Raw genomic sequence first — 24,862 nt, forward strand, 5'->3', positions numbered from 1 at the left:
CAGTTTTTAGTCTTGTTAATGCATGTAAATTGAAAAGTCTTTTGTCTGCAATGTCTTTTTCGTTATATGTCGGACCCCAGTAAGACTAGCTGTCACCATTGGCGTCGGCTAATGGGGATCCTAATGAATCAAATCAAATAAGTAATTTAGTCTCCTCAACGTGTTCAACAGCTACACCATTCATTACTAGATTCAGCTGAGGTCTAGGACTTAGGGAATGATTTGTACCAAATACAATGCTCTTAAACTGTTCAGGACCAGTTTATTACTGGCCACCCATTCCAAAACAGACTATATCTCTTTGTTAAGGGTTTCAGTGACTTCATTAGCTGTGGTTGCTGTTTTAAAGTCACCATTGGACATGACGAAATCCATGAGCGGTTTCCTTCCTCTCCGGCAAATGAGTTAGGAAGGACACCTGTATCTTTGTAGTGACTGGGGGTATTGATACACCATCCAAAGTGTAATCAATATCTCCACCATGCTCAAAGGGATATTCAATGTTTAATGTTTCTACCAATAGGTGTCCTTTGTGAGGCATTGGAAAACCTTCCTGGTCTTTGTGGTTAAATCTGTGTTTTAAATTCACTGGTCAACTGAGGGACCTTACATATAATTGTTTTTGTGGGGTACAGAGATGAGGTAGTCATTCAAAAATCATGTTAATCACTAATATTGCGCACAGAGTGAGTCCATGCAACTTACTTGTGACATACTGTGACATATGTGACGCGTTAAGCAAATGTTTACTCCTGAAATTATTTAGGCTTGCCATACAAAGGGTTTGAATACTTATTGACTGAAGACATTTCAGCTTTTCAGTTTTCCTGAAATCCATTTTTTTTTCGAAATACATAAATCCACTTTAAATGTTTGTTCATTTTAAATTCAGGCTGTAACTAAACAAAATGTGGAAAATGTCAAGGGGTGTGAATACTTCCTGAAGGCACTATATATGTACAGGAGGTTGATTGACTTGATAATACACTGATGGCACCGGAAGCTCTTAAAATCTCCAGTATGCCAGCTACATAAGTCACGCACTGTGCCACGGTGCCCCTCTGCAATCATGATGAAGGGTCTGTCTGAGAGAGAGGGAGTGATCCTCTTAACACTACCTTTCCCATTTCACCAGACTGACGTTTCTGTCTGTTCCATTTGGGTTTCAATGGGACTAAAGTGAGACAGAGCTACTTACTGCACAGTACTTACTGTAGTAAATGAAATGCTGTAGTGAAACCCACAGTTGTAGTGCTCTATCTTTCTGTCTTTGTCTACTTCATAGATTTATCTGCCAGACCAAGTCCCTATTATTCAAGTCACAAGGTCCAAGTCTCAAGTTGATTCCCAAGTAGAATGGGTCAAATCTCTAGTCAAGTCCAAGTCATGCATTCTAAGAGCAAGTCAGGTCGAGTCACAAGTTTTTTGAAGTCAAGTAAAGAAATAATAATAATCTATACATGCAATGACTTGTTCAACTACAAATATTTGTCTATTTATTGACGCTACCAGACTGCCCTTTACATTATTTTGTCTACAACAATATTTTAATTATGTAATAATACATTTCAACAACAAATTTCAAATGCAAGCTTCATAAGTAAATTATACATTTTAACCAGTTTCATACCAACAGACCAGTAGGCCAATGCTAGTAATTGTTGTGTGATGCCACATTGCTGGTGAGCTTACAAAGTAAACAGTAAATATTCTTGATCACCCACAATTTCTGGAGCTGCATGTTTAGTTATGGCAGTTCTCTCTCTCTACAATTTGATGTTTGTGCTGCATCCCGATTATATAGCTGTACAGCAAATCAGCAATATGGTCACTAGCTCAGTGGTTCTCAAACCTTTTGACCTGCGACCCCTAAAAAGGAGTGGTTCAAAGCTGGCGACAACCCGCGCACACACATGCACTAGCGCAAACACGTGCAATCGCTGCTTAAATGTAGCTTGTCATTACAGCCAAAGCCGCAGCTGCATGTGAGGACACTGAGGTCTGGTAATTTTAGGAACTCAGTCGGGGTCTCAATTTACTGTTGAAAGTTAGAATAGTAGAATATACAATGTGCAATTTCAAAACTTAGTTGTGAATCAACAGTTTTCCTCTTGTTATGTATATGTCACTCACTGAGTCACTCAGTTAGCCCATGTCAGTCATTTTTTGTTGATTGTTATTAGTCTAGTTAGTTTAATTATCTAAACGTAGTAATCATGGCCGAACTACCGACCAGACACGCAGGGCACGTGCCCAGGGGCCCTAACCTCACGGGGTCCGCCCATTGATTTGTTTTAGTCACTCTCACTCAATAGACAGTGTTACCACCACAAACGTTAGTATACAAAACAAGCTATGTATGACAGGAAGTGGAACTCTAAGAGAGAACACTCATTTTTTCCCATCCCATGGTAAAATGTGTATAATTGCATGAACTTAGCTGTAAAACTGCAACAACAAAAAGTTCTGTAAAGCAAAGATATTTGTTTACCTTTTGTTATTTAAATACTTTTTCTGCTAACAGAACCATCTGTATGTATTAAATTATTGTTTTGAATGAGTTAATGTGTAGCGGCTAATTCTATAGCTTATAGGCTATGTGTTTGTGGATCAACTGAGGTAATGAAACTACAGCAACCATTGTGATAATGGTTGGGGTCATTTTTTGCTGTCCTCCAAATAGCATTTTAGAGTTTTTTAAATTGTATAGAAATGCAGTAAATTAGCTTGTACTTTCTTAAAATGTATTGAATGGGACTTAGACCCTGGCTACGGCCCTGATTACAGCCATAAACGGTGATGCATTTTAAAACGCAAGACACAGAAATAAACTGCGTTTTACACCTGCATTTTAAGATGAAAGTCATTCATGTTAGCAGCCAATATCAACTAGTGATATCATGTCACTTCTCTGGAGTCCAGAGTAAGCAGGATAATATGCCTACCCTACCTGTATGCTGTGGAGGTTGCAGAAGACGGATGTAAACCAGCACCACGCGCTATCACTTTGGAGGGCCGCTTGCCTACAGGAGTGCTCATTGCCAACTGGATAGCCCCTGTCTTCCTCACAAATATATATTTTTTTTTTCAGGTGCGATGCTGTGGCTACTGTCTATGGCTGCGTGGAGAGTAATCCACAGAGACTGTGTTGTAAAACCTGGCTAGATCATTTCAAGTCATCAATTTCAAGTCACAATTGAGTCCAGTATATTGAGGCTTCAAGCCCAAGTCAAGTCTCAAGTTATTTTATTTTCTGTCAAGTCGAGTCTCAAGTCATTAAATTTGTAACTCGAGTCCAAGTCATGTGACTCGAGTCCAAGTCATGTGACTTGAGTCCCAAGACATGTGACTCGAGTCCCAAGACATGTGGCTCGAGTCTCAAGTCATGTGACTCGAGCCCCAAGTCATGTGACTTGAGTCCCTAGTCATGTGACTCCAGTCCACACCTCTGTTATCTGCCTCATTAGTTTTTCTCTCCTTTCTTTTTGTCTCTCTCATTGTCGTAAGAAGACAGTATAACAAGGGGCTTCATTCTCACTTCTATATAGTCTCCTGTTGCCGCTGTCACTTTCCTTCTCTTCCTCTGCACAGTCTGGTGACCATAGTTAACAGTATGGCTCCTTAACTCATGGAAGACCTTGTTCTTACTCACACAAGTGAAGGGAGATGCTAGACTGAAGTAATTTGGTTTCAAATGAAATTCTATATTTAGAGATGTAAGAGAATACACCCTGCCATGCCTATATTGATTTGATTTTAGGAAATTCAAATAACCCTGGTGGGAGGCCTAGCTATGCGGTGTGTGTGCCTTTCCTTTATTGTAATGAAAAGAAGCTGCACAGTATTTATTATGTTTGGAACCTTTTGGTGCGTGGCTTGGTAATTAGAGCATAGAGTTACCTTTCAACTATTCAGGGATTTCTCTTTTTTCTTCTCTCTTGGCAGAACGTGAAGAAATTGGAATTCAGAAAGAAAATGAAAGAGTCTTGTTTCTGTGAATTTTTTTTACCAGTTCTGTTTTTTATTCTAAACGTCAAAACCCCTGCTGAGATTGACATGCAAATGTTTCCCACTGTTCAGAATGTTAGAGCAGGTTGAAGAGCAAGGGTTATTTCTCTGGCAGTTAAGTGCGCTGGCTAACACGTACAGTGTTTTACCTATCACTGCTGTTGTGTTGCTGATGGTCCTGATGGTGGTTATAGCAGTGGAATCTTTGTGTGAGTCGCTCTCTTGTTCCAATTGTTCAAAGCCCAAGATCCTTTTTCAGATGGTGCTTTTTCAAAAATGGCTTGCTTCAAAGGCATAAAGCCAGGCAGATTGTGTAGACTTCAAATTCTGCAATGCACACAATATTACTTTGTACGAACCAATGTCATTTTCCATAAAACAAGCTTTTGATGGGAGCTCTTCTCAACAGCGAGGTTCAAAGGAAGTACACTGATGTGCTGTGGCTGGAATAGTATGAAAGAGGTGCATTAAGGACTTCAAATTAAGAAAAAGAGCCTTTGGTGTAAAACAAATAAAGTCCATTGAACAGGTTTCGAGCAGCTATGGAGGGGCTGCTGTTTTTGACAAATATTTTTGTTGTTACTGTGCACCACAAAAATAGTCAAAAAATGGCCAAAGATTTTGGTTATGAACAGACGTTATGCTTACCGTATAGCCTTACTAAACTTAGCCCATAGCATAAAATGAGTTGTTTTTTAGCGTAACAAAATATACAGTACATAGTAGCTGTTCACACAAGGCCAGTGACTCGCCCAATACTCATGAGTACCTAACCTGACAAAACTACAGAGAAATTACAGTAACGTTACAGTAGTATCACAACTCTCTTTGCTGTTTCCCACCGTCAGCCAAAGCCACAGTGGGCGATAGTTCGTGATAAACGAGGGCTGGCCAAGCAGAGCCAAGCACTGAGAGACAGAGACAAAGAGGGCGAGATATTCAGAGTGAGCGAGAAGCCACTTGAAAGGCGATGATGTACGACCCTCAGAGGCATTACCTCCCTTCACTTCAGCGTCTCTCCGCCCGACTCTGGAGCCAAAGCACCTTTCCCCAGTCAAATGGGATGCACACACCTGAAAAATGAGATGGCATTACTTATGAAGTAGATGTCACCAGCAGTGGTGTTATTGTTAAAGTACACTTTGTCATTCCCTTCTTAGCATTTTTCTTATTTTTTATTTTATTTATCTTGGCACAGAATACAAATGGACACCCTGGTGTATAAAACCAACTGAGTGAGCATGGAGCATCTGTCAGTGTTGCCACAGAGGAGGGTGAACATGCTGTTACTCTGCTGGATGATCTCTCTGTCCTAAGCACAGTTAGCAGTGGCACATTTGTGTTATGTTCTCTAGTACAGTAGGTAGGTAGTTTACATACTAGATACGGTTATGTATTTTAATTACTGTTCTTTTATTGAAAAGTATATAGACATGTAACACTCTTAGAGTTCCACTTCCTGTCATACCGAGCTTGTTTTATACACTAACGCTTGTGTTGGTAACATCGTCTAATGAGCTGCTCGTAGAAAAAGTGTTACCAAGTACCTTGAAGAAGATGCTATACCAAAGAAGGTGAAGAAATATCACTTGGACAGATGTTGTTACGGAGACTGTTGTCTCTGTTTGATAAGTGATATACCGTATGTGTGTTAAAGCATTCAGAGTTAACCAGGGGGTAATTAAGTTCTTTGTCAGGAAAAAGCCTTTGCAGCAACAGAAACTACTAAAATCCAGTTTGCTTTGTATACAGTTATTTATCTGAAGGACAAACGTCATCCTTTGTAGTTTTAGAAATACTTTATTTGATAAAAAACATTTCCAGAATTATGCCTTCTTTCTAACGCTTGTGTTCTGAATGAGGTGAATCTCAGGTTGTCTTTCTTTGAATAAACTACGATATTTAACATAATTAATATTCGTTCCTTATAACTGAAACCCCAGGCAAGGTCTTTACATTTAAACTGCAGATTATTTTGTACAAAAAGATTACTGCATGGAATTTAATTGCAACATAAAAGGGTGTTGGGGGTTAACATTTTGGATTGTTTAGGTCAAGTAATGAATAGAGGATGAAGGAAAGGAAACATTTGCAGCATTGATAGATAACATAAAAAAACACTCACAGAAATATACCCTCATGGTTATCCAGTCTTCCTATTTGATTTGAAGAAATAAATTGAACAAGAAGATGTACATAAAGAGATCGGATTGGTTCTTAGTGACCTTTGACATTGTAAATGACAGCAAACACATGCAGTCAGCGGTACCAAGTGACTCTGGGTTCTAAGGTAATCATCCAGATTGACCTTCAAGCATTGATGTACTATCACTCACAGCCCATCAATCACCGTTCATCACTATTCATCACTACTCATCAACCAGTAATTGGCACAGTCAATACAATTAACACAACACCTCTTTATCTATAAGCTATTCATATTGTATGTAAACAAAAAAAATATTAAAAGGGAAAATTGGACCAAATTTGATTGAACATGTCTTTGATTATAAACTTCTTAGAGGTAATGTATTCTAGCAGTCAAGTAAAAATACCATTCACGTTTTTGCAATCATTTACACTGTACACTGACGATTGACCATGGCAACCGTCCAGAATGCACTCTGTCTGAAATGTAATGACAGAACAGTAATGAGTATTCCATGGTGTATTAAGAATAGTCCACCACCCAACGGACATCCAGACAACTTGACACAACTGTGTGAAGCATTGGCGACAACTCAGTATTTGGAAGGTGTTTGTAATGTTTTGGACATTCAGTGGATATTATAGCTATGTCGTTTGAGGACTATAGGATAACAGTACTCCCTACTTATTGCTCCAGTTCATAAGTGGGCCGTTATTGGCTCTCATTTGCTCAATCATAAGGTACTAGAGAATACCATTGTATATTTTACAATGATTTTATCCCTACATCATGAAAATGATTAATCAAGAGATTATTAGTCTGTAATTCTGATTTACTGGTCCACTTCTCTCACTGGAATAATTTATTGATTCAAATGGTGGGTTTTATGAGCACATGAGTTTGACTATTACTGTCCTCATCTCATAATGAAGGGGCTTATGAAAGTCGCATTGAACACATAGATTCAGTACAATATTGACAAATGTTTTTCCCTCACTACATTGTCTTGATCTGTTGAAATCCAATTTTGCACCATTTAATCCAGGAGTTCAGTATTAATGGTGGGGGGAAAAGGTCATCAACAATGACTGAACTTTGGAAATGGTTGGGTTCAGGGATGGATGGATATGTCTGCTATGTTAACTAGCTAGTTAATGATGAGTTTTTGTTTGGAACAGGTCTGCCCCAGGCAAACAAGGCTAAGATCTTCCAGGGGTTAACAGTGGACCAGGGATTCTACACATCCAAGGACTTCCTGCCACTGGTGGCCAAGGCCAGTAAAGCCGGTACATTATAAAGGAAATGATAAAGAAAGGGACTTTCATAGTCACACAGAATTAGGTACACTTGTCATTTTGTACCGTATGAAATCAGATGCTTTTCTGACAATCAAAAATGGCACAGTCAGTTCAGGAATAATACATGTTCAGACAGCAAACGCAAGCACAACTCTGATGTATAGTACTACTGATATGAAAACATGTTTGGCTTTTGAAATGTAAGAGCAGGGTAAAAAAGCTACCTGGTTTTATTGCTCTCTCTTTCCTCTCTCCAACCTCCCTCTGTCCGTCTCACGGTCTCTGTCTCGCTCTGTTTTCTCTCCCACGTCCTCCCCCACTCTCTCTCCCTCAGGCATGTGCAGTTGTAAGTCTCAACTGCCCGAGCTCCGTGGCGTGGTCATTGTCCTAGGTGCCGGTGACACGGCGTTCGACTGTGCCACCTCTGCCCTGCGCTGCGGTGCCCGCCGGGTCTTTGTGGTCTTCAGGAAGGGCTTCACTAACATCCGTGCTGTCCCCGAAGAGGTGGATATGAAGCTAGAGCTTCTCAGACCCTGGCTTTAGTTGTTTAGTTGTTTCTGACCCATGCTCTTTTGACCACAGTATTGATTGTGACCACCTACTCTGAGATGCTTTTTGAAAACAGGCCCTGGGCAGCATTATAACTTGAGATTTATTTTAGCCAAAATTCTCCATTTGATTTCAGTGCATGAATTATGCAGTAGAGTTATACATGCTGGTCTAAAGTTAGAATATGTCCCTAAAAGCATACACCTAGAACCTGACCATGCTCAATTACTCACAAAACTATTTCTGATTGTTGTATAGTGCTAGGAAGCTTATGGTGGCTTTAGTCTTGCCTTTATATTAGCTCATGGCCATTCACATTGTCCTTTGTCTTATCTGGGAAAAAGTCTGAAAAAGTAATTCAACTTATTCCACTGTACAAATGTCTTTGTTTAATTGAAAGAAAAAGAAAAAAACAACTTGAGTGGATTATGAAACTGGAATTTTCCCACAAAATTATAATATATTTTTTGAAGACTTATCGTTCTGAACAATCACATTTTAAAAAATTGTTTTATTTACAGTGCCTTGCGAAAGTATTCGGCCCCCTTGAACCTTTTGACCTTTTGCCACATTTCAGGCTTCAAACATAAAGATATAAAACTGTAATTTTTTGTGAAAAATCAACAACAAGTGGGACACAATTATGAAGTGGAACGAAATTTATTGGATATTTCAAACTTTTTTAACAAATAAAAAACTGAAAAATTGGCCGTGCAAAGTTATTCAGCCCCCTTAAGTTAATACTTTGTAGCGCAACCATTTGCTGCGATTACAGCTGTAAGTCGCTTGGGGTATGTCTCTATCAGTTTTGCACATCGAGAGACTGACATTTTTGCCCATTCCTCCTTGCAAAACAGCTCGAGCTCAGTGAGGTTGGATGGAGAGCGTTTGTGAACAGCAGTTTTCAGTTCTTTCCACAGATTCTCGATTGGATTCAGGTCTGGACTTTGACTTGGCCATTCTAACACCTGGATATGTTAATTTGTGAACCATTCCATTGTAGATTTTGCTTTATGTTTTGGATCATTGTCTTGTTGGAAGACAAATCTCCGTCCCAGTCTCAGGTCTTTTGCAGACTCCATCGGGTTTTCTTCCAGAATGGTCCTGTATTTGGCTCCATCCATCTTCCCATCAATTTTAACCATCTTCCCTGCCCCTGCTGAAGAAAAGCAGGCCCAAACCATGATGCTGCCACCACCATGTTTGACAGTGGGGATGGTGTGTTCAGGGTGATGAGCTGTGTTGCTTTTACGCCAAACATAACGTTTTGTATTGTTGCCAAAAAGTTTGATTTTGGTTTCATCTGACCAGAGCACCTTCTTCCACATGTTTGGTGTGTCTCCCAGGTGGCTAGTGGCAAACTTTAAACGACACTTTTTATGGATATCTTTAAGAAATGGCTTTCTTCTTGCCACTCTTCCATAAAGGCCAGATTTGTGCAGTGTACGACTGATTGTTGTCCTATGGACAGAGTCTCCCACCTCAGCTGTAGATCTCTGCAGTTCATCCAGAGTGATCATGGGCCTCTTGGCTGCATCTCTGATCAGTCTTCTCCTTGTATGAGCTGAAAGTTTAGAGGGACGGCCGGGTCTTCGTAGATTTGCAGTGGTCTGATACTCCTTCCATTTCAATATTATCGCTTGCACAGTGCTCCTTGGGATGTTTAAGGCTTGGGAAATATGTTTGTATCCAAATCCGGCTTTAAACTTCTCCACAACAGTATCTCGGACCTGCCTGGTGTGTTCCTTGTTCTTCATGATGCTCTCTGCGCTTTAAACGGACCACTGAGACTATCAACAGAGCAGGTGCATTTATACGGAGACTTGATTACACACAGGTGGATTCTATTTATCATCATTAGTCATTTAGGTCAACATTGGATCATTCAGAGATCCTCACTGAACTTCTGGAGAGTTTGCTGCACTGAAAGTAAAGGGGCTGAATAATTTTGCACGCCCAATTTTTCAGTTTTTTATTTGTTAAAAAAGTTTGAAATATCCAATAAATTTCGTTCCACTTCATGATTGTGTCCCACTTGTTGTGGATTCTTCACAAAAAATTACAGTTTTATATCTTTATGTTTGAAGCCTGAAATGTGGCAAAAGGTCGAAAAGTTCAAGGGGGCCGAATACTTTCTTAAGGCACTGTAACATTTATTTATCTAGGCAAGTCAGTTAAGAACAAATTCTCATTTACAATGACGTCCTACCCCGGTCAAACCCGGACGACGATGGGCCAATTGTGCGCTGCCCTATGGGACTCCCAATCACAGCCGGTTGTGACATCAGTAGCCTTGATACCATGGAAACAGAAAGAACATAATAAAAATAACGATACTAAGAAAGTTAGGTCATTTAAAGTGAGTTTCAAACATACGGTACATACAGTGCCTTCAGAAAGTATTTGTATCTCTTGACTTAATACACATTTTGTTGTGTTACAGCCTGAATTCAAAATGGATTCAATGGATTTTTTCCCCTCACCCGTCTACATACAATACATCATAATGACTTAGGAATTTATGCCTTTCCTAGGCACGCTTTTCCTACGCACTTCTCAGTATTTGGTAGTCAGACTTATCTTATTCAGTCCCGTAACGGGCTCTGCAGTTGTGGCTACCTTGCGCGCTCTGAATAAATATAATTAAACCACTGAAAACTCCCACTTGCTGGCCAACAGATTTTCTCATGCAGTTTCACTGTGGAAAAGGGGCCACAATTCATGTCATTGTTGATATGATTTTCAGTTTTCGTCACATTTGTCTCCAGGGATCTTAAAGAAAAATTATCTAAAACAATTGCTATGTGTATTTACAATCCCCTTCTCCATACAGATTACAAATGTACCTAGCTCTTATCAATAGCTCTTATTCATTTAGAAATTACAGTGCATGGAGAATGTTGTTATTTCTGTCAGGAAACTGGAACTGACTGGTTCGCGCAAGCTTATTTATGGTTCCCTCTGACCTTAAGTCAAGGTCAGAATACAACGTATCTGTAGACACACCTCTGCCACACCTTAATTTATACGAACTCCACCTCAAACGAATAGTGGGTGAATAGCATGCTATTCTCATGCTTAAGTTCAAAGTCAGAATACTTATTGAGAAAAGCTCATAAAAAAGGGAATTACGTTCCATTTACACACCCTTAACTCAGGTCGGAATCGGGGCCTAAGAGCTTTCCACACCTGGATTGTGCAACATTTGCCCAGTATTCTTTTCAAAATTCTTCAGGCTGTGTCAAATTGACTGTTGATCATTACTAGACAAACATTTTCAGATCTTGACATAGATTTTAAAGCAGATTTAAGTCAAAACTGTAACTCAGGAACATTCACTGTCTTCTTGGTAAGCAACTCGTACAGATTTGGCCTTGTGTTCTAGGTTATTGTCCTGCTGAAAGGTGAATTCATCTCCCATTGTCTGGTGGAAAGCAGACTGAACCAGGTTTTCCTCTAAGCCTGTGCTTAGTTCCATTTCTTTTTTATCCTGAAAAACTCCCCAGTCCTTAACGATTACAAGCATACCCATAACATGATGCAGCTAAAACTGTGCTTGAAAATATGGAATGGGGTACTCAGTAATGTGTTGTATTTGATTTACCCCAAACATAACTTTGTGTTCATGACAAAAAAGTTAATTGCGTTGCCACAATTTTTGCAGTACTAATGTTGTTGCAAACAGGATGCCTTGTTGCAAACAGGATGCATGTTGTGTAATATTTTGTATTCGGTACAAGCTTCCTTCTTTTCACTCTGTCAATTAGATTAGTATTATGGAGTAACTACAATGTTGTTGATTCATCCACGACTTTCTCCTATTAGAGCCATTAAACTCTGTTTTAAAGTCACCATTGGCCTCATGGTGAAATCCCTGAGCTGTTTCCTTCCTCTCCGGCAACGAAGGACACCTGTATCTTTGAATTGACTGGGTGCATTGATACACCATCCAAAGTGTAATTAACTTCAACATATATTATTCAATGCTATTTTCTTTTTACCCATCTAACAATAGGTGCCGTGCTTTGCGAGGCATTGGAAAACCTCCCTGGTCTTTGTGGTTGAATCTGTTTGAAATCCATGCAACTGATGTGACATTTTTACTCTTGAACATATTTAAGCTTGCCATAACAAAGGGCTTGAATACTTGACTCAAGACATTTCAGATGTATTTTTAATTTGTAGGGGTGTGAATACTTTCTGAAGGCACTAACATAGCTGTATAGGCCTCAAACATATGTAACATACATTATTATAGAACAGAGATATCTAACCTCTATTCTTGTCCGTTAAACTTTTTTTTTGCGGCCAAGGTTTTTATACCAGGGGTGGCAGTCAGGTGGCTATACTGCGTGAGGCCAGGATTTTGAACTCATTTGCTTAACAGCAGCAGGGGGGAACCATGGCCATTATAGCAGCCTGTCTGTCCCCCTACTGTGCATCGCTGTGGGCAGACGCAGTAATTAGACCTGTGTCGTTGACTGGTTTTAAGCTGCTCTACGGAATTCCTCAAGTTTGATCATGAATTCAAAGAAAGCCATAGCTAGGGGAATGGGAGAAAGATGTGAAAATTGGCTCTGGATGAACATAAATAGCCTATAAATAAAGTCCGTCTTTGTTTTGGGTTATCCACAAATTCAGCGATTCAGAGGTTTTGACCTTACCCCTCCAGTTGATGTCCACCCCCGCGCGGAAATTTAATTAGCATAATAAAACAAATCCCCATGAAAATCAGTGTTTCAGAGATATCTGTTTTTTGGCATGGGCTGAGTCAATTTGTCGGCCTTCTGCATCTGTGAAGAAAAGTGGCAGAACCTACAACGGTGTTTGTCAGACCAGGAGACGTCCCCAAAATCTCATAAAAACATAGATTGTTCAAACCGTTTGGGCTACAAATGAATACCCCTCTATGGATAGATGAGACTTTCACGAACACAATGCTGTTCTTCCTTTTGCTCTGTGATCCCCACAAGCTTCACAGACTCAACGGACTTGTCTGAAGTCAGTACTGCCGATGTACCAACTTGTGTGTAGCGTTCAAACGGTTTGAACGACCAACTAATAGGACCTCTCTATGAAAAAAAATGACTCTCACAAACACATTCTCCGTTTTGCTCTACGACCCCCACAATTGTCACGTGACTCGTATGAAGTTACCCGGTACTGGGCCCCCCCAAAAATGTATGGAAGTGAATATGGCATACCCTCATCAAAGGTATACGGGTCATTCCACGGTAAAAGCTAAATACATTCCGGAGCTTTCTTATCCCTCAGATAGACAGACACTTCAAAACATTTTACTTTTATAGATTTTTTTGGAGAGTTTTTTTCATGTATGCATGTTATTCAATGCGTTTCTATGGGCTAATAGCACTAAGGCCAAATTCAATGTTTCAAAATAATGTGTTTATATTTCAGGGATACCTAGCGACATGAAAAATATTATGGTCTAAATGCTGTAGTAATACTATATTTATATACTATGTATTCATTGCAGTACATTTGTGGACATGATCGAGGTCTGCAGGAGAAATGGAAGTGAATGACGGCTAAGTGAATGATGCAAAAACACTAGTCAATATTAGTATAGAAATATAGTAATTCTACAGTATTTAGACCATAGCATAGTGTTTTTTATATATATGTGTGTTAGCTGTAACTTGTTGGATGTTAGAACTATAGTAGGACCACAATGGAAATGCATTAAACTTTTTGTTATTCTCGACAAATTTCTAAATGCATTGTGTCTTTAAATAGTCAAATAAAAATCGATCAATCAACGGATACTACAGTGTGGAGTGTAGTAAAAAACAAAATTCTATAGTAAGCTCTAAACCTTGGAACCTTGGAAATCCCCGGCATGAGCTTGCCAAGGACAACACGTTCAAAACCACATTGACAAAGCTAGCAGTCCAATTGATCCCAAAATTCTAAAGTAAGCACTACTCGATCGAGGCATACAACAGTATAGTACAAGTTTACTACAGAATTCTATAGTAAGTACTGTATTTTTTTATGTGGCTACAGGGGTCTGTAAATTCAAAAAGCTAAATGATCCTTGGTATGGCCATCTTAAAACAATTCCATATGTTTGCTTAGTAAAAACCCAGCCCCGGGTCCTTAGACTCAGGGATATATTAAACTGCATTAAATGTGGCATCAACATCACATCTAAACGTCTTTTGTCATGTTTCAAAACACATTTCATCCTTGAAAGTCCTGCAGGCTGTGAAGTTGGGAACTTAGGGGAAACGGAGGAAATAAGACAATATAAAAATAAATACAAATATTCTCCATTTCCTCAGATGGAGCTGGCCAAGGAGGAGAAGTGTGAGTTCCTTCCCTTCCTGTTCCCCCGTGAGGTCATCATGAAGAACGGCCGAGTGGCCGGCCTGCAGTTCTGCCGCACCGAGCAGACGGAGCGCGGCGATTGGCTGGAGGACGAGGACCAGATCGTTCGGCTCAAAGCCGATTATATCATCAGCGCCTTCGGCTCCATGCTGACTGACCCTCAAAGTAAGGTCTGATAGAAGGCGAATCAGGTCTGACAGAAGGGGAATGTTCAAACATGCCCCCTTCATTGAAGTACCCTTAGAAGTGACTGTTGAAGGATTGACCTGATAAAACAGAATACCTACATAACTGGCAGAGTACTGGCAGAATGTTGATTATCAGACCCTAAATATGCATTACATTAAAATACATGACAATACATTACGTTGAAATACAGCTACACTTTAGGTGTGGTCTAATCAAGATTTTTCAGTCACCGAACACCTCTACACTAAACGCACCATACAAGAACTTGCCAGGCATTTCATCCAAATCCACACTGACCTCGCATTAAGCGATCTCTGTCATCTGCGGCAGCCAAGGTCTTGTAAGAGATTAGCGACAGTGTTAATGCCCCAGCAGACAGCCTGCCGGGACAGGGCACTCATCGCTCTCCCCAGAATCCATTCTCCATACTTCCCTTTGCCTGTATGGTGGCCTGTCATGTATCTGGAAACTTGTATGGGATTTCTTTCACACCAATCTATAGAAAATAGAGCATTCAGAGGTATCAAATGTAATTTCTGGAGGGCCAGTGAGTGTGCATGTTTTTGTTAGAACCAAGCACTAACACGCTTCACCTAACTAATAAACAAAGAATTTGTCCTCAATAAAAACCTTTATTAGCTGAATCAGATGTGTTAGTGCTGGGCTGGAACAAAAACAAACACCAGCCCTTTCAGGAATTGAGTTTGAGATCTCTGCCTCTCTGCGGCTCCACTTATCTGTACTTATGCAGATTGTAGATTTCAGCAGGGTGTGTGATACGAATCACCCACAGAGGGAGGAGGGCTGATTACAACCCATAAGCTGGAAATGAGAGGATCGTGTTGATTATTGTGTTTGTTGTTGAGATCATCCAGACCTTCTGGGTGATTGAACCTAGTCTACGGACAACCAAATATTAGCCTAAACAGGAGGCAGCTATTAGGATGTTTTAGACCTTTCGCTTGACAATATGTGACACTCGCATACTCTATTAATACTTACATAGATGATTGGTTGTTGAATGTCATGTATTTTGCATAATGTACACAGTGAGCTCCAAAAGTATTGGGACAGTGACAAATGTTGTTGTTGTTTTGGCTCTGTACTCCAGCACTTTGGATTTGAAATGATACAATGACTATGAGGTTAAAGTGCAGACTGTCAACATTATTTGAGGGTATTTTCATCCACATCTGGTGAACCGTTTAGAAATTCCAGCAGTTTTTGTACATAGTCCCCCCATTTTAGGGGACCAAAAGAATTGGGACAAATTCACTTATGTATATTAAAGTAGTCAAAAGTTTTGTATTTGTTCCCATTTTCCTACAAACTTGTTGGATGCATTTGCTGTTTGTTTTGGTCGTGTTTCAGATAATTTTGTGCACAATACAAATTTATGGTAAATCATGTAGTGTCATTTTGGGGTCACTTTTATTGTAAACACTTCTACATTAATGTGGATGCATGCTACCAGGATTATGGATATTCCTGAATGAATCGTGAATAATGATGAGTGAGAAAGTTACAGACACACAAATATCATACCCCCAAGACATGCTAACCTCTCACCATTACAATAACAGGAGAGGTTAGCAATGTTGGGGGAGGTATGATATTTGTGCATTGGTGTATAGTCACAAGCTTGATGTAGTCATTGGGTGCTATGAATATGGGACCAAATACTAAACTTTTGACTACTTTAATACACACCTAAGTGAATTTGTCCCAATACTTTTGGTCTCCTAAAATGGGGGGACTATGTACAAAAACTGCTGTAATTTCTAAACGGTTTACCTGATATGGATGAAAATACCCTCACATTAAAGCTGACAGTCTGCACTTTAACCTCATATTGATTGAAAAGTCCTGGAGTACAGAGCCAAAACAACAACAAAAATTGTCACTGTCCCAACACTTTTGGAACTCACTGTATGTCATATACTGTATAGTTGGCTACATAGCCTACTGAAAGGTGCCTTGACCAGTGACTCGGTATCACTATCTGTTATCAAAAATCTCTGCTACAGTGAGTTTCAACTCAAAGTCATTGTACAGTAAAGTAGAGGACTAATAAATGCTGATAGCAGATTAGATATTGGCAGATAGTGGACTAATTGATAAATACCACCATATTCTTACCTAGCTTGTAAATGTACAGTATGAATCACCAGCTCACAGAGGCAGTCAATGACAGTGGTCAGGGAGAACAAAAAGGCTGAGATCGGCAGAAAATAGGCCCTGCAATCTGCAGGGGATGCGGTGTGTCAAGAACATGACAAATATCTAAAGGTGTCTGTCTGTCTGTCTGTCTGTCTGTCTGTCTGTCTGTCTGTCTGTCTGTCTGTGTGTGTGTGTGTGTGTGTGTGTGTGTGTGTGTGTGTGTGTGTGTAGTCTTGCCTGGCAGAGGCCCATATGACAGCATGGATTCTTCTCACTAATGGAGCTCAGCAATCAGCATCTGTCAGTGGAGTTTTCTCCAGAGAGATAGAGTGGAGGTCTGTGGAAGAAGTGGTTATTTAAGGAGAAGATCTCAGGAGTCTCTGACATGTCACACTCCACAGCCTTCCTACAGTAAGGGGGGTGTGTGCATGTGTGATGGACCCTCCACTTACAATGATCATTGGACTGTCAGTCCAAATGCAGTACCAGGAGGGGCAACAAGGGGACAGTATCAATAAAGAATAAGTTACAGTATATCAAATATCCCCCCTGTGATGTCTTATACAGTACACACATTCATTATTCTGCTCCTATACGAATATAACACGACCTGCTGACCCAGGAAGTAGGGGTGCTCAAGGTGCTGCAGCACCCCCTGAAAAGAAAATAATAATAGTGCACTGGGCCTTTACTACTCCTGTATCAGCAGACCGATACGGCCATCTGCAGCACAGCGAGAAATACCCCCCTCCCACCATCGTCGCAGCACCCCAACCCCCAAACATCTTCCCGCTGCTATGTAGTGACTCCTGAACTTTGGGGACTTCTGTCTATTGTAATAATGTCATATTAACCATGTCTGTTATGTCTCATTCTAAACAGTCCAGGATGCCATGGCTCCCATCAAGCTGAACCGCTGGGGCACTCCAGACCTAGACCCTGAGAGCATGCAGAGCAGTGAGCCCTGGGTGTTCGCTGGCGGAGACATCGCAGGCCTGGCCAACACCACAGTGGAGTCTGTCAATGACGGAAAGCAGGCTTCCTGGCACATCCACAAGTACCTCCAGGTGGGTGGGACAACTATGACCTGCTGCAGAGAGAATGGGCTATTACACATGGGTCGTATTCATTACTGCACACCGTAGCAAAACGTTTTAGAATGGAAACATGTCTTGTTGGACATGTCCAGCTAGTCCCTCCCTGTTTGTCTGTTTTTACCCTATTTGGTGCCTAATGAATACCGCAGAGCCAATAATGATGACGACTACAACAATTATGATAATGCCTTCATAAAATGTGTTGCAATTCTGCTTCTGTTCCCTACAGTCCCTCCACGGCCAGACAGTGGACAGCACCCCCGCGCTGCCTCTGTTCAACTGTGCCATCGACACGGTGGACATCAGTGTGGAGATGTGTGGCATCACCTTCCCGAACCCCTTTGGCCTGGCCAGTGCTCCCCCCACCACCAGCACAGCCATGATCCGCAGGGCTTTCCAACAGGGTTGGGGCTTTGCTCTCACCAAGACTTTTGGACTGGACAAGGTACAGACAGACAGAGACAGAGAGAGAGAGAGATGCACACATGCACATTAGAAGTATGCTGTTAATAGTTGTGTGTGTATGTGTGTGCAGTGTTGCCAATTTAGCGACATTGTCGCTATATTTGCCAAGTTTTCAGACACCTCCAGCGACTCTTACTGCTAAAAGAGACTAGCGACAAATCCAGCTACTTTTTTCAGGTTGCCTTTGGGGAGTTTTGAAACAGATGACTTCTATGGTTTTGATAGCATTTAGCAACTTTTCCCACTCAATTCTGCAGCAAACAAGAGTGGGAGAAGCTGTCTGTGCAACAGAAGTTGCAGCAATGGCGTGTATGCAGGCATAGAAGCACAAGGAGAGGTGGGGTGCAGCGAAAACACTACATCGGGGGACCGCAGTTGTGCCACAACAAGGCAAATTGGTGCCGTGACGTCATCGCAGCAACGGCAAAACGTCATCTAGCGGCTTCTAGCGACAAATCAAATCAAAGATGATCCAGGAGCAACACTGATGTTTTTGACATATGCGTGCACGCAAATGTTTCAAAGTGTTGAGTATGTAAGCAGTATGAACAGACCGCTGCGTGTCTCTGTGTCTTGTCTTTGAGCCTCTCTAACCTTGGCCAAGGCTCCGATAAGTCATAACGGTAGCACATAAAAGCAGCCTCCATCCGCAGACGCGTGCATTAATAAAGCCCTAATAACTCATAAAGGAATGCAATAAAGCGCTCCTCACACGCAAACACGCTCCCCGGTAATGAGCTCCCGTCAGGTGGCAGACACTCCAGCTAAACCAACACGCTCCCATTAGAACAAGATGCATCTGCCTTGTTAGCAATGTAACATTTGCTCTTGACAGGAGAGTGAAAAAAAAGAGAAAGAAGAGAGGGAGAGAGAGAGAGAGAGAGAGAGATAGAAAGCCATTAGTTGTTTATTGAGCTCCAGCAGAAAATCTTTTGTTTTAATTTACTTTCTAATTCTAGTGATGGGGAAATTAATCAGTAACATCTGTTTGCTCTGTTCTCGCTGGCAGCTCTATATTAGTGTAGTTAGAAATGGAAATTTGCTGAAAAAAGAGAGACCAAACAAGGAGTGCTTGTTCGGAGTTGTGTAAGGCATCGCTATGGCAACAATTAGGGTAGTGCATCAGGTGCAACCTCACATTAAGGTTTTTTTGTCTCCGACTGTGGTGAAGAAATTATTATCTCGTATAAAATTGAGTGGAAATCTGTTACCAGACGGTTGAGAATTTGTTAGAGTATTTGGTTAGGCCAAAAGGTGCCATGCTTTTTCCGAACGGTTGAAAAAAAATCTATTATGACTAATTGGTAGAAGTCTCGCCAAGCTTTCAAATTAAATTAAGAAATTGGTTTCTGCCTGAAAAATAATAAATAAGGACTTGAATCTATAGTGCTAAGAGTGACAGTTTTTCAAGAAGCACACTGCAGGATGATGGTCCAACCACTAAGAGTAATTCATTAGACATTAGAGTTATTAGTGTTTTACTTTTTTTTTTTTTTTTTTATCCAAAGTGGTTATTACAGTTGCAACTAGCCTGCCTCTAAACATCATGTCTGTTTATCCCTTTAAACACTACTTAGAGGGATAGTTCAACGAGTATCAATGTTTTTCAGGCATTTTCCTTCACCTTGAAAGTGTTCTAAAGTTGAGTCCACATTCCAAGGCATGTGCTGTACAGATCCTGCTGTGTAGGCTTTACTACCTAACTAACCTGTACATTTCCCTGAGCATTGAAAAACACCGTACTCACATGGAACCTGTGGATGTATTTTCTGGACAAATACATTTAAACACCTTGGACTCCATATTTTTAACCTCACTTCCTCCCTCTCAGTGACTCATTTTATTTGTCAAGCACTTTGAAATACATCCCCTGTAAGAAATGTGCTCTCGAAAAAAAAATAAGTGCATTTGACTTGGAATGTGTACAGTGGCGTTGTGTTAGATTTTTCACTCGCTAGCGCTCTTTTGCTCTTCATACTGGTCAGTGTCAGTGCCATGTGCTAAGCTTACTATTCCCCAATAGCTCCTGCTTACCAGCAGCACAGCAGCTCGCCCCCAGCTCATATCTCTGTAAACAGAAATCATATTGCACTCTATTGTGTGCTTTGTGTGTCAAACTATTGCACTGAGCCTCTCCTGTCTCTCTCCCTGAGAAGGATAAAGAAAGTACTGTGTCAACAGTGCTCCTCTGTTCCATCATTATACCCTAAACATGAGGGACTTCTTTTTAATATCCTGTTCTCCCCCCACCCGCCAAGCCCCCCCCCCCCCCCCCCCCCCCCGATCGCAACACCCCAGCCGCTCCGCGTCGATAGCATTCAGGGCGCATGGCCTGATTGTCACAGTGGATATGGAAATATCCTAACACGGTGTGCGTGTGCGGAATAGCTAATTGCCGTATGGCGCGATACAGCGGAAGCCCACTCGCTTAAACTTGCAGGCGGCACTTCCATTCATTATAATTAATGAACTACATTGCATATGTAAATGTTTTTTTCCCTTCTGGCGAGGATTGCTTCTACCGTGGGATGTAAATCAAGGACATAGGGATCAGACCAGAGTCCTCGTAAACCTGGTGGTAAACCCTGTCTCAACCACATCTCCTCACTGAGTGACATGACAGTCAAGCAGCTTGGGCTGCTGTTGAAGGGGTCGCGGTCGCGGTCCTGAACACTGACCAGTTCTATCCTCAATTGATGTGATGAGACGATCCCAGGTAGATTCACTGGGTCTTGTGAAGCTGGAGCACATGGATCTGAAGAGGTTTGAACCCTTACGGCTCAATTAGCCTCTCTAACTGGTGTGTGTGTGTGTGTGTGTGTGTGTGTGTGTGTGTGTGTGTGTGTGTGTGTGTGTGTGTGTGTGTGTGTGTGAGAGAAAGAGACTTACTGCTTACAGGACCTTCACATCTCCCAGGGAGGGAGAGTTGGGTAAACTTGCTTGTTTACCCAACCGTGGGACAGACTATGTTTGTTTGTTCCCACACTCGGGACTCTGACTCTCTATTGCTTACATGGACTCTTGGCCTCCCATCCTATTCTAACCACCTACCGCCAGCTTTGTATTCATGTTACCTGATGAAATTGCTGTACAATATGATATTGTTGCCATTCAAATGTCATAAATCAACACTGCCGTGCGCTGATTGTATTACTGCTTATGATATCTGGAAATGGGCATGTACAGCTTGGCCCATCTACTGTTGCTAGCACCAATTCTGACTTGTGCTCTGATATCTTCTTCACTGATTTCTGCTCTTTTACAAGCCTGGGTTTTCTGCATGTTAACACTAGTAGCTTATTACCTAACATGTATCAATTGAAAATGTGGGTTCAAAGCTCCAATCCAGACGTGTTGGTCATTACTGAGACGTGGTTAAGAACGAGTGTTTTGAACACGGATGTTAACCTTTCTGGTTATAACCTTTTTCGGCAAGACAGATCTTCCAAAGGTGGTGGAGTAGCAATCTTTACCAAGCAACAGCTTCAGTGCTCGGTTGTCTCCACCAAGTCTGTCCCCAAACAGTTTGATTTGCTGGTTTTAAGCATTAAACTTTCAGATAGCTCTTTGTTGACTGTTGCTGGGTGTTATCGTCCACCATCAACACCGGCCTGCACCCTACCTTCCCTAAACTCTCTCTTGGCCCCTTACACGAAGTCTGAATTTGTTCTACTAGGTGACCTAAATTGGGACATGCTTAAACCACCTGACCAAGACCTAAATTTGGCAAAAGGCTTAGCACACGCATACTCAGGCTGACTGGCTCTCATTCAAGCAAATGAGAAATAAGTGCACTCAGGCTATCCGGAAGGCCAAAGTTAGTTACTTTAAGGAGCAGTTCTCTCTCTGTGGGTCTAACCCCAAGAAGATCTGGAAAACGGTTAAAGACCTGGAGAATAAATCCTCCTCACAGCTGCCCATGCCCCTTAATGTTGATGATGTGGTTGTTACTGACAAGGAGCACATGGCTGAGCTCTTTAATCACCACTTCCTTAAGTCAGGATTCCTATTTGACTCAGCCATGCCACCTTGCCTGTCCAACATTTCCTCATCTTCCACCCCTTCTAATGCGACTATCCCCAATGGTCCTCCCTATTTTTCCCTCGCCCCACTACAAAGTTTCTCCCTGCAGGCGGTCACTGAGTCCAAGGTGCTAAAGGAGCTCCTTAAACATCTGGGTCAGATGGTTTAGACCTTTTCTTCTTTAAGGTTGCTGCCCCTATCATCGCCTATATCTGACCTTATTAATCTGTCTCTCTTGTCTGGGGAGTTTCCCATTGCTTGGAAGGCAGCCACGGTGCATCCTTTATTTAAAAGAGGAGATCAAGCTGATCCTAACTGTTATAGGCCAATTTCTATTTTGCCCTGTGTATCAAAAGTGTTGGAAAAAGTTGTCAATAATCAACTGACTGGCTTTCTTGATGTCTATAGTATTCTCTCTGGTATGCAATCTGGTTTCCCAGGTTATGGATGTGTCACTGCAACCTTAAAGGTCCTAAATTATGTCACCATTGCCCTTGATTCTAAGCAATGTTGTGCTGCTATTCTTTTGACTTGGCCAAAGCTTTTGATACAGTAGACCATTCCATTCTTGTGGGCCCGGCTAATGAGTATTGGTGTCTCTGAGGGGTCTTTGGCCTGGTTTGCTAACTACCTCTCTCAAAGAGTGCAGTGTATAAAGTCAGAACATCTGCTGTTTCAGCCACTGCCTGTCACCAAGGGAGTACCCCAAGGCTTGATCCTAGGCCCCACGCTCTTCTTAATTTACATCAACAACATAGCTCAGGCAGTAGGAAGCTCTCTCATCCAAATGCAGATGATACAGTCTTAAACTCAGCTGGCCCCTCCCAGGATTTTGTGTTAAATGTTCTATAACAAAGCTTTCTCTGCCCTTAACCTTGTTCTGAACACCTTCAAAACAAAGGTCATGTGGTTTGGTAAGAAGAATGCCCCTCTTCACACCGGTGTGATTACTACCTCTGAGGGTTTAGAGCTTGAGGTAGTCACCTCATACAAGTACTTGGGAGTATGGCTAGACGATACACTGTCCTTCTCTCAGCACATATCAAACCTGCAGGCTAAGGTTAAATCTAGACTTGGTTTCCTCTATCGTAATTGCTCCTCTTTCACCCATGCTGCCAAACTAACTCTGATTCAGATTACCATCCTACCCATGCTAGATTTCGGAGACATAATTTATAGATCGTCAGGTAAGGGTGCTCTCGAGCGGCTAGATGTTCTTTACTATTCGGCCATCAGATTTGCCACCAATGCTCCATATAGGACACATCACTGCACTCTATACTCCTCTGTAAACTGGTCATCTCTGTGTACCCGTCGCAAGACCCACTGGTTGATTGTTATTTATAAAACCCTCTTAGGCCTCACTCCCCCCTATCTAAGATACCTACTGCAGCCCTCCTCCTCCACATACAACACCCATTCTGCCAGTCATATTCTGTTAAAGGTCCCCAAAGCACACACATCCCTGGGTCACTCCTATTTTCAGTTTGCTGCAGCTACCGACTGGAATGAGCTGCAAAAAACAGTCAAAATTAGCAGTTTTATCTCCATCTCTTCATTCAAGGGCTCAATCATGGAAACTCTTACTAACAGTTGTGGCTGCTTCACGTGATGTATTGTTGTCTCTATCTTCTTGCCCTTTGTGCTGTTGTCTGTGCCCAATAATGTTTGTAACATGTTTTGTGCCGCTACCATGTTGTTGTCATGTGTTGCTGCCATGCTATGTTGTTGTTAGTCTCTCTTTATGTGGCGTTGTGGAGTCTCTCTTGTCGTGATGTGTGTTTTGTCCTATATTTTTATTATATTTTTAATCCCAGCCCCCGTCCCCGCAGGAGGCCTTTTGCCTTTTGGTAGGCCGTCATTATGAATAAGAATTTGTTCTTAACTGACTTGCCTAGTTAAAGGTTAAATAAAAATAATACAGAATTAAGGGCTGCCTTGGCTCCCGTCCAGGAGGTCTCACTAATCAAACTGAACTGGAGGCATGAGCGGCTTTCATCAACAGGTTTCAAAAAGAGAGATAATGAATTAAGTTTGCTTTTGTTTCATGTGCGGGTCATTGACTGGAGTTCATGCAACACCACTCTCACCACACACACACAAACATATCCAAGTTTTCTCTCCCCTTGCGATTGATCAAATCGAACTGAATGATTGCAATAGTAAAGGCGGATATGTTTCTTTAGAACATGGATTTACCACAGACTGCACACATGAACATATATACTGAACAAAAATATAAATACAACAAGTGTTGGTCCCATGTTTCATGTGCTGAAATAAAAGATCCCAGAAATGTTCCATGCGCACAAAAAGCTTATTTCTCTAAAATTTCTGCACAAATTTGTTTACATCCCTGTTAATGAGCATTTCTCCTTTGCCAAGATAATCTATCCACCTGATAGGTGTGGCATATCAAAAAACTGATTAAACAGCATGATCATTATACAGGTGCACCTTAGCTGGGGACAATAAAAGGTAACTCTAAAATGTGAAGTTTTATCACACAACAAAATGACACAGATGATTCAAGTTTTGAGGGAGCGTGCAATTGGCATGCTGACTGCAGGAAC

General features: G+C 41.4%; 1 protein-coding gene across 1 annotated transcript in view; it reads left to right on the forward strand.

Moving 5' to 3' along the window:
• Nucleotides 1-24,862, forward strand: part of LOC106568897 (dihydropyrimidine dehydrogenase [NADP(+)]) — a 130,603-nt gene that overhangs the window by 56,063 nt on the left and 49,678 nt on the right. The window contains exons 9-13 of the mRNA XM_014139686.3: nucleotides 7,336-7,443; nucleotides 7,790-7,959; nucleotides 14,310-14,520; nucleotides 17,587-17,771; nucleotides 18,031-18,246. Of these exons, the coding sequence (XP_013995161.3) occupies nucleotides 7,336-7,443; nucleotides 7,790-7,959; nucleotides 14,310-14,520; nucleotides 17,587-17,771; nucleotides 18,031-18,246 (890 nt within the window). The remainder of the gene's footprint in view (nucleotides 1-7,335; nucleotides 7,444-7,789; nucleotides 7,960-14,309; nucleotides 14,521-17,586; nucleotides 17,772-18,030; nucleotides 18,247-24,862) is intronic.

The sequence above is a fragment of the Salmo salar genome, chromosome 14, assembly GCF_965601325.2.
Source record: "Salmo salar chromosome 14, fSalSal1, whole genome shotgun sequence".
Classification (NCBI taxonomy): Eukaryota; Metazoa; Chordata; class Actinopteri; order Salmoniformes; family Salmonidae; genus Salmo; species Salmo salar.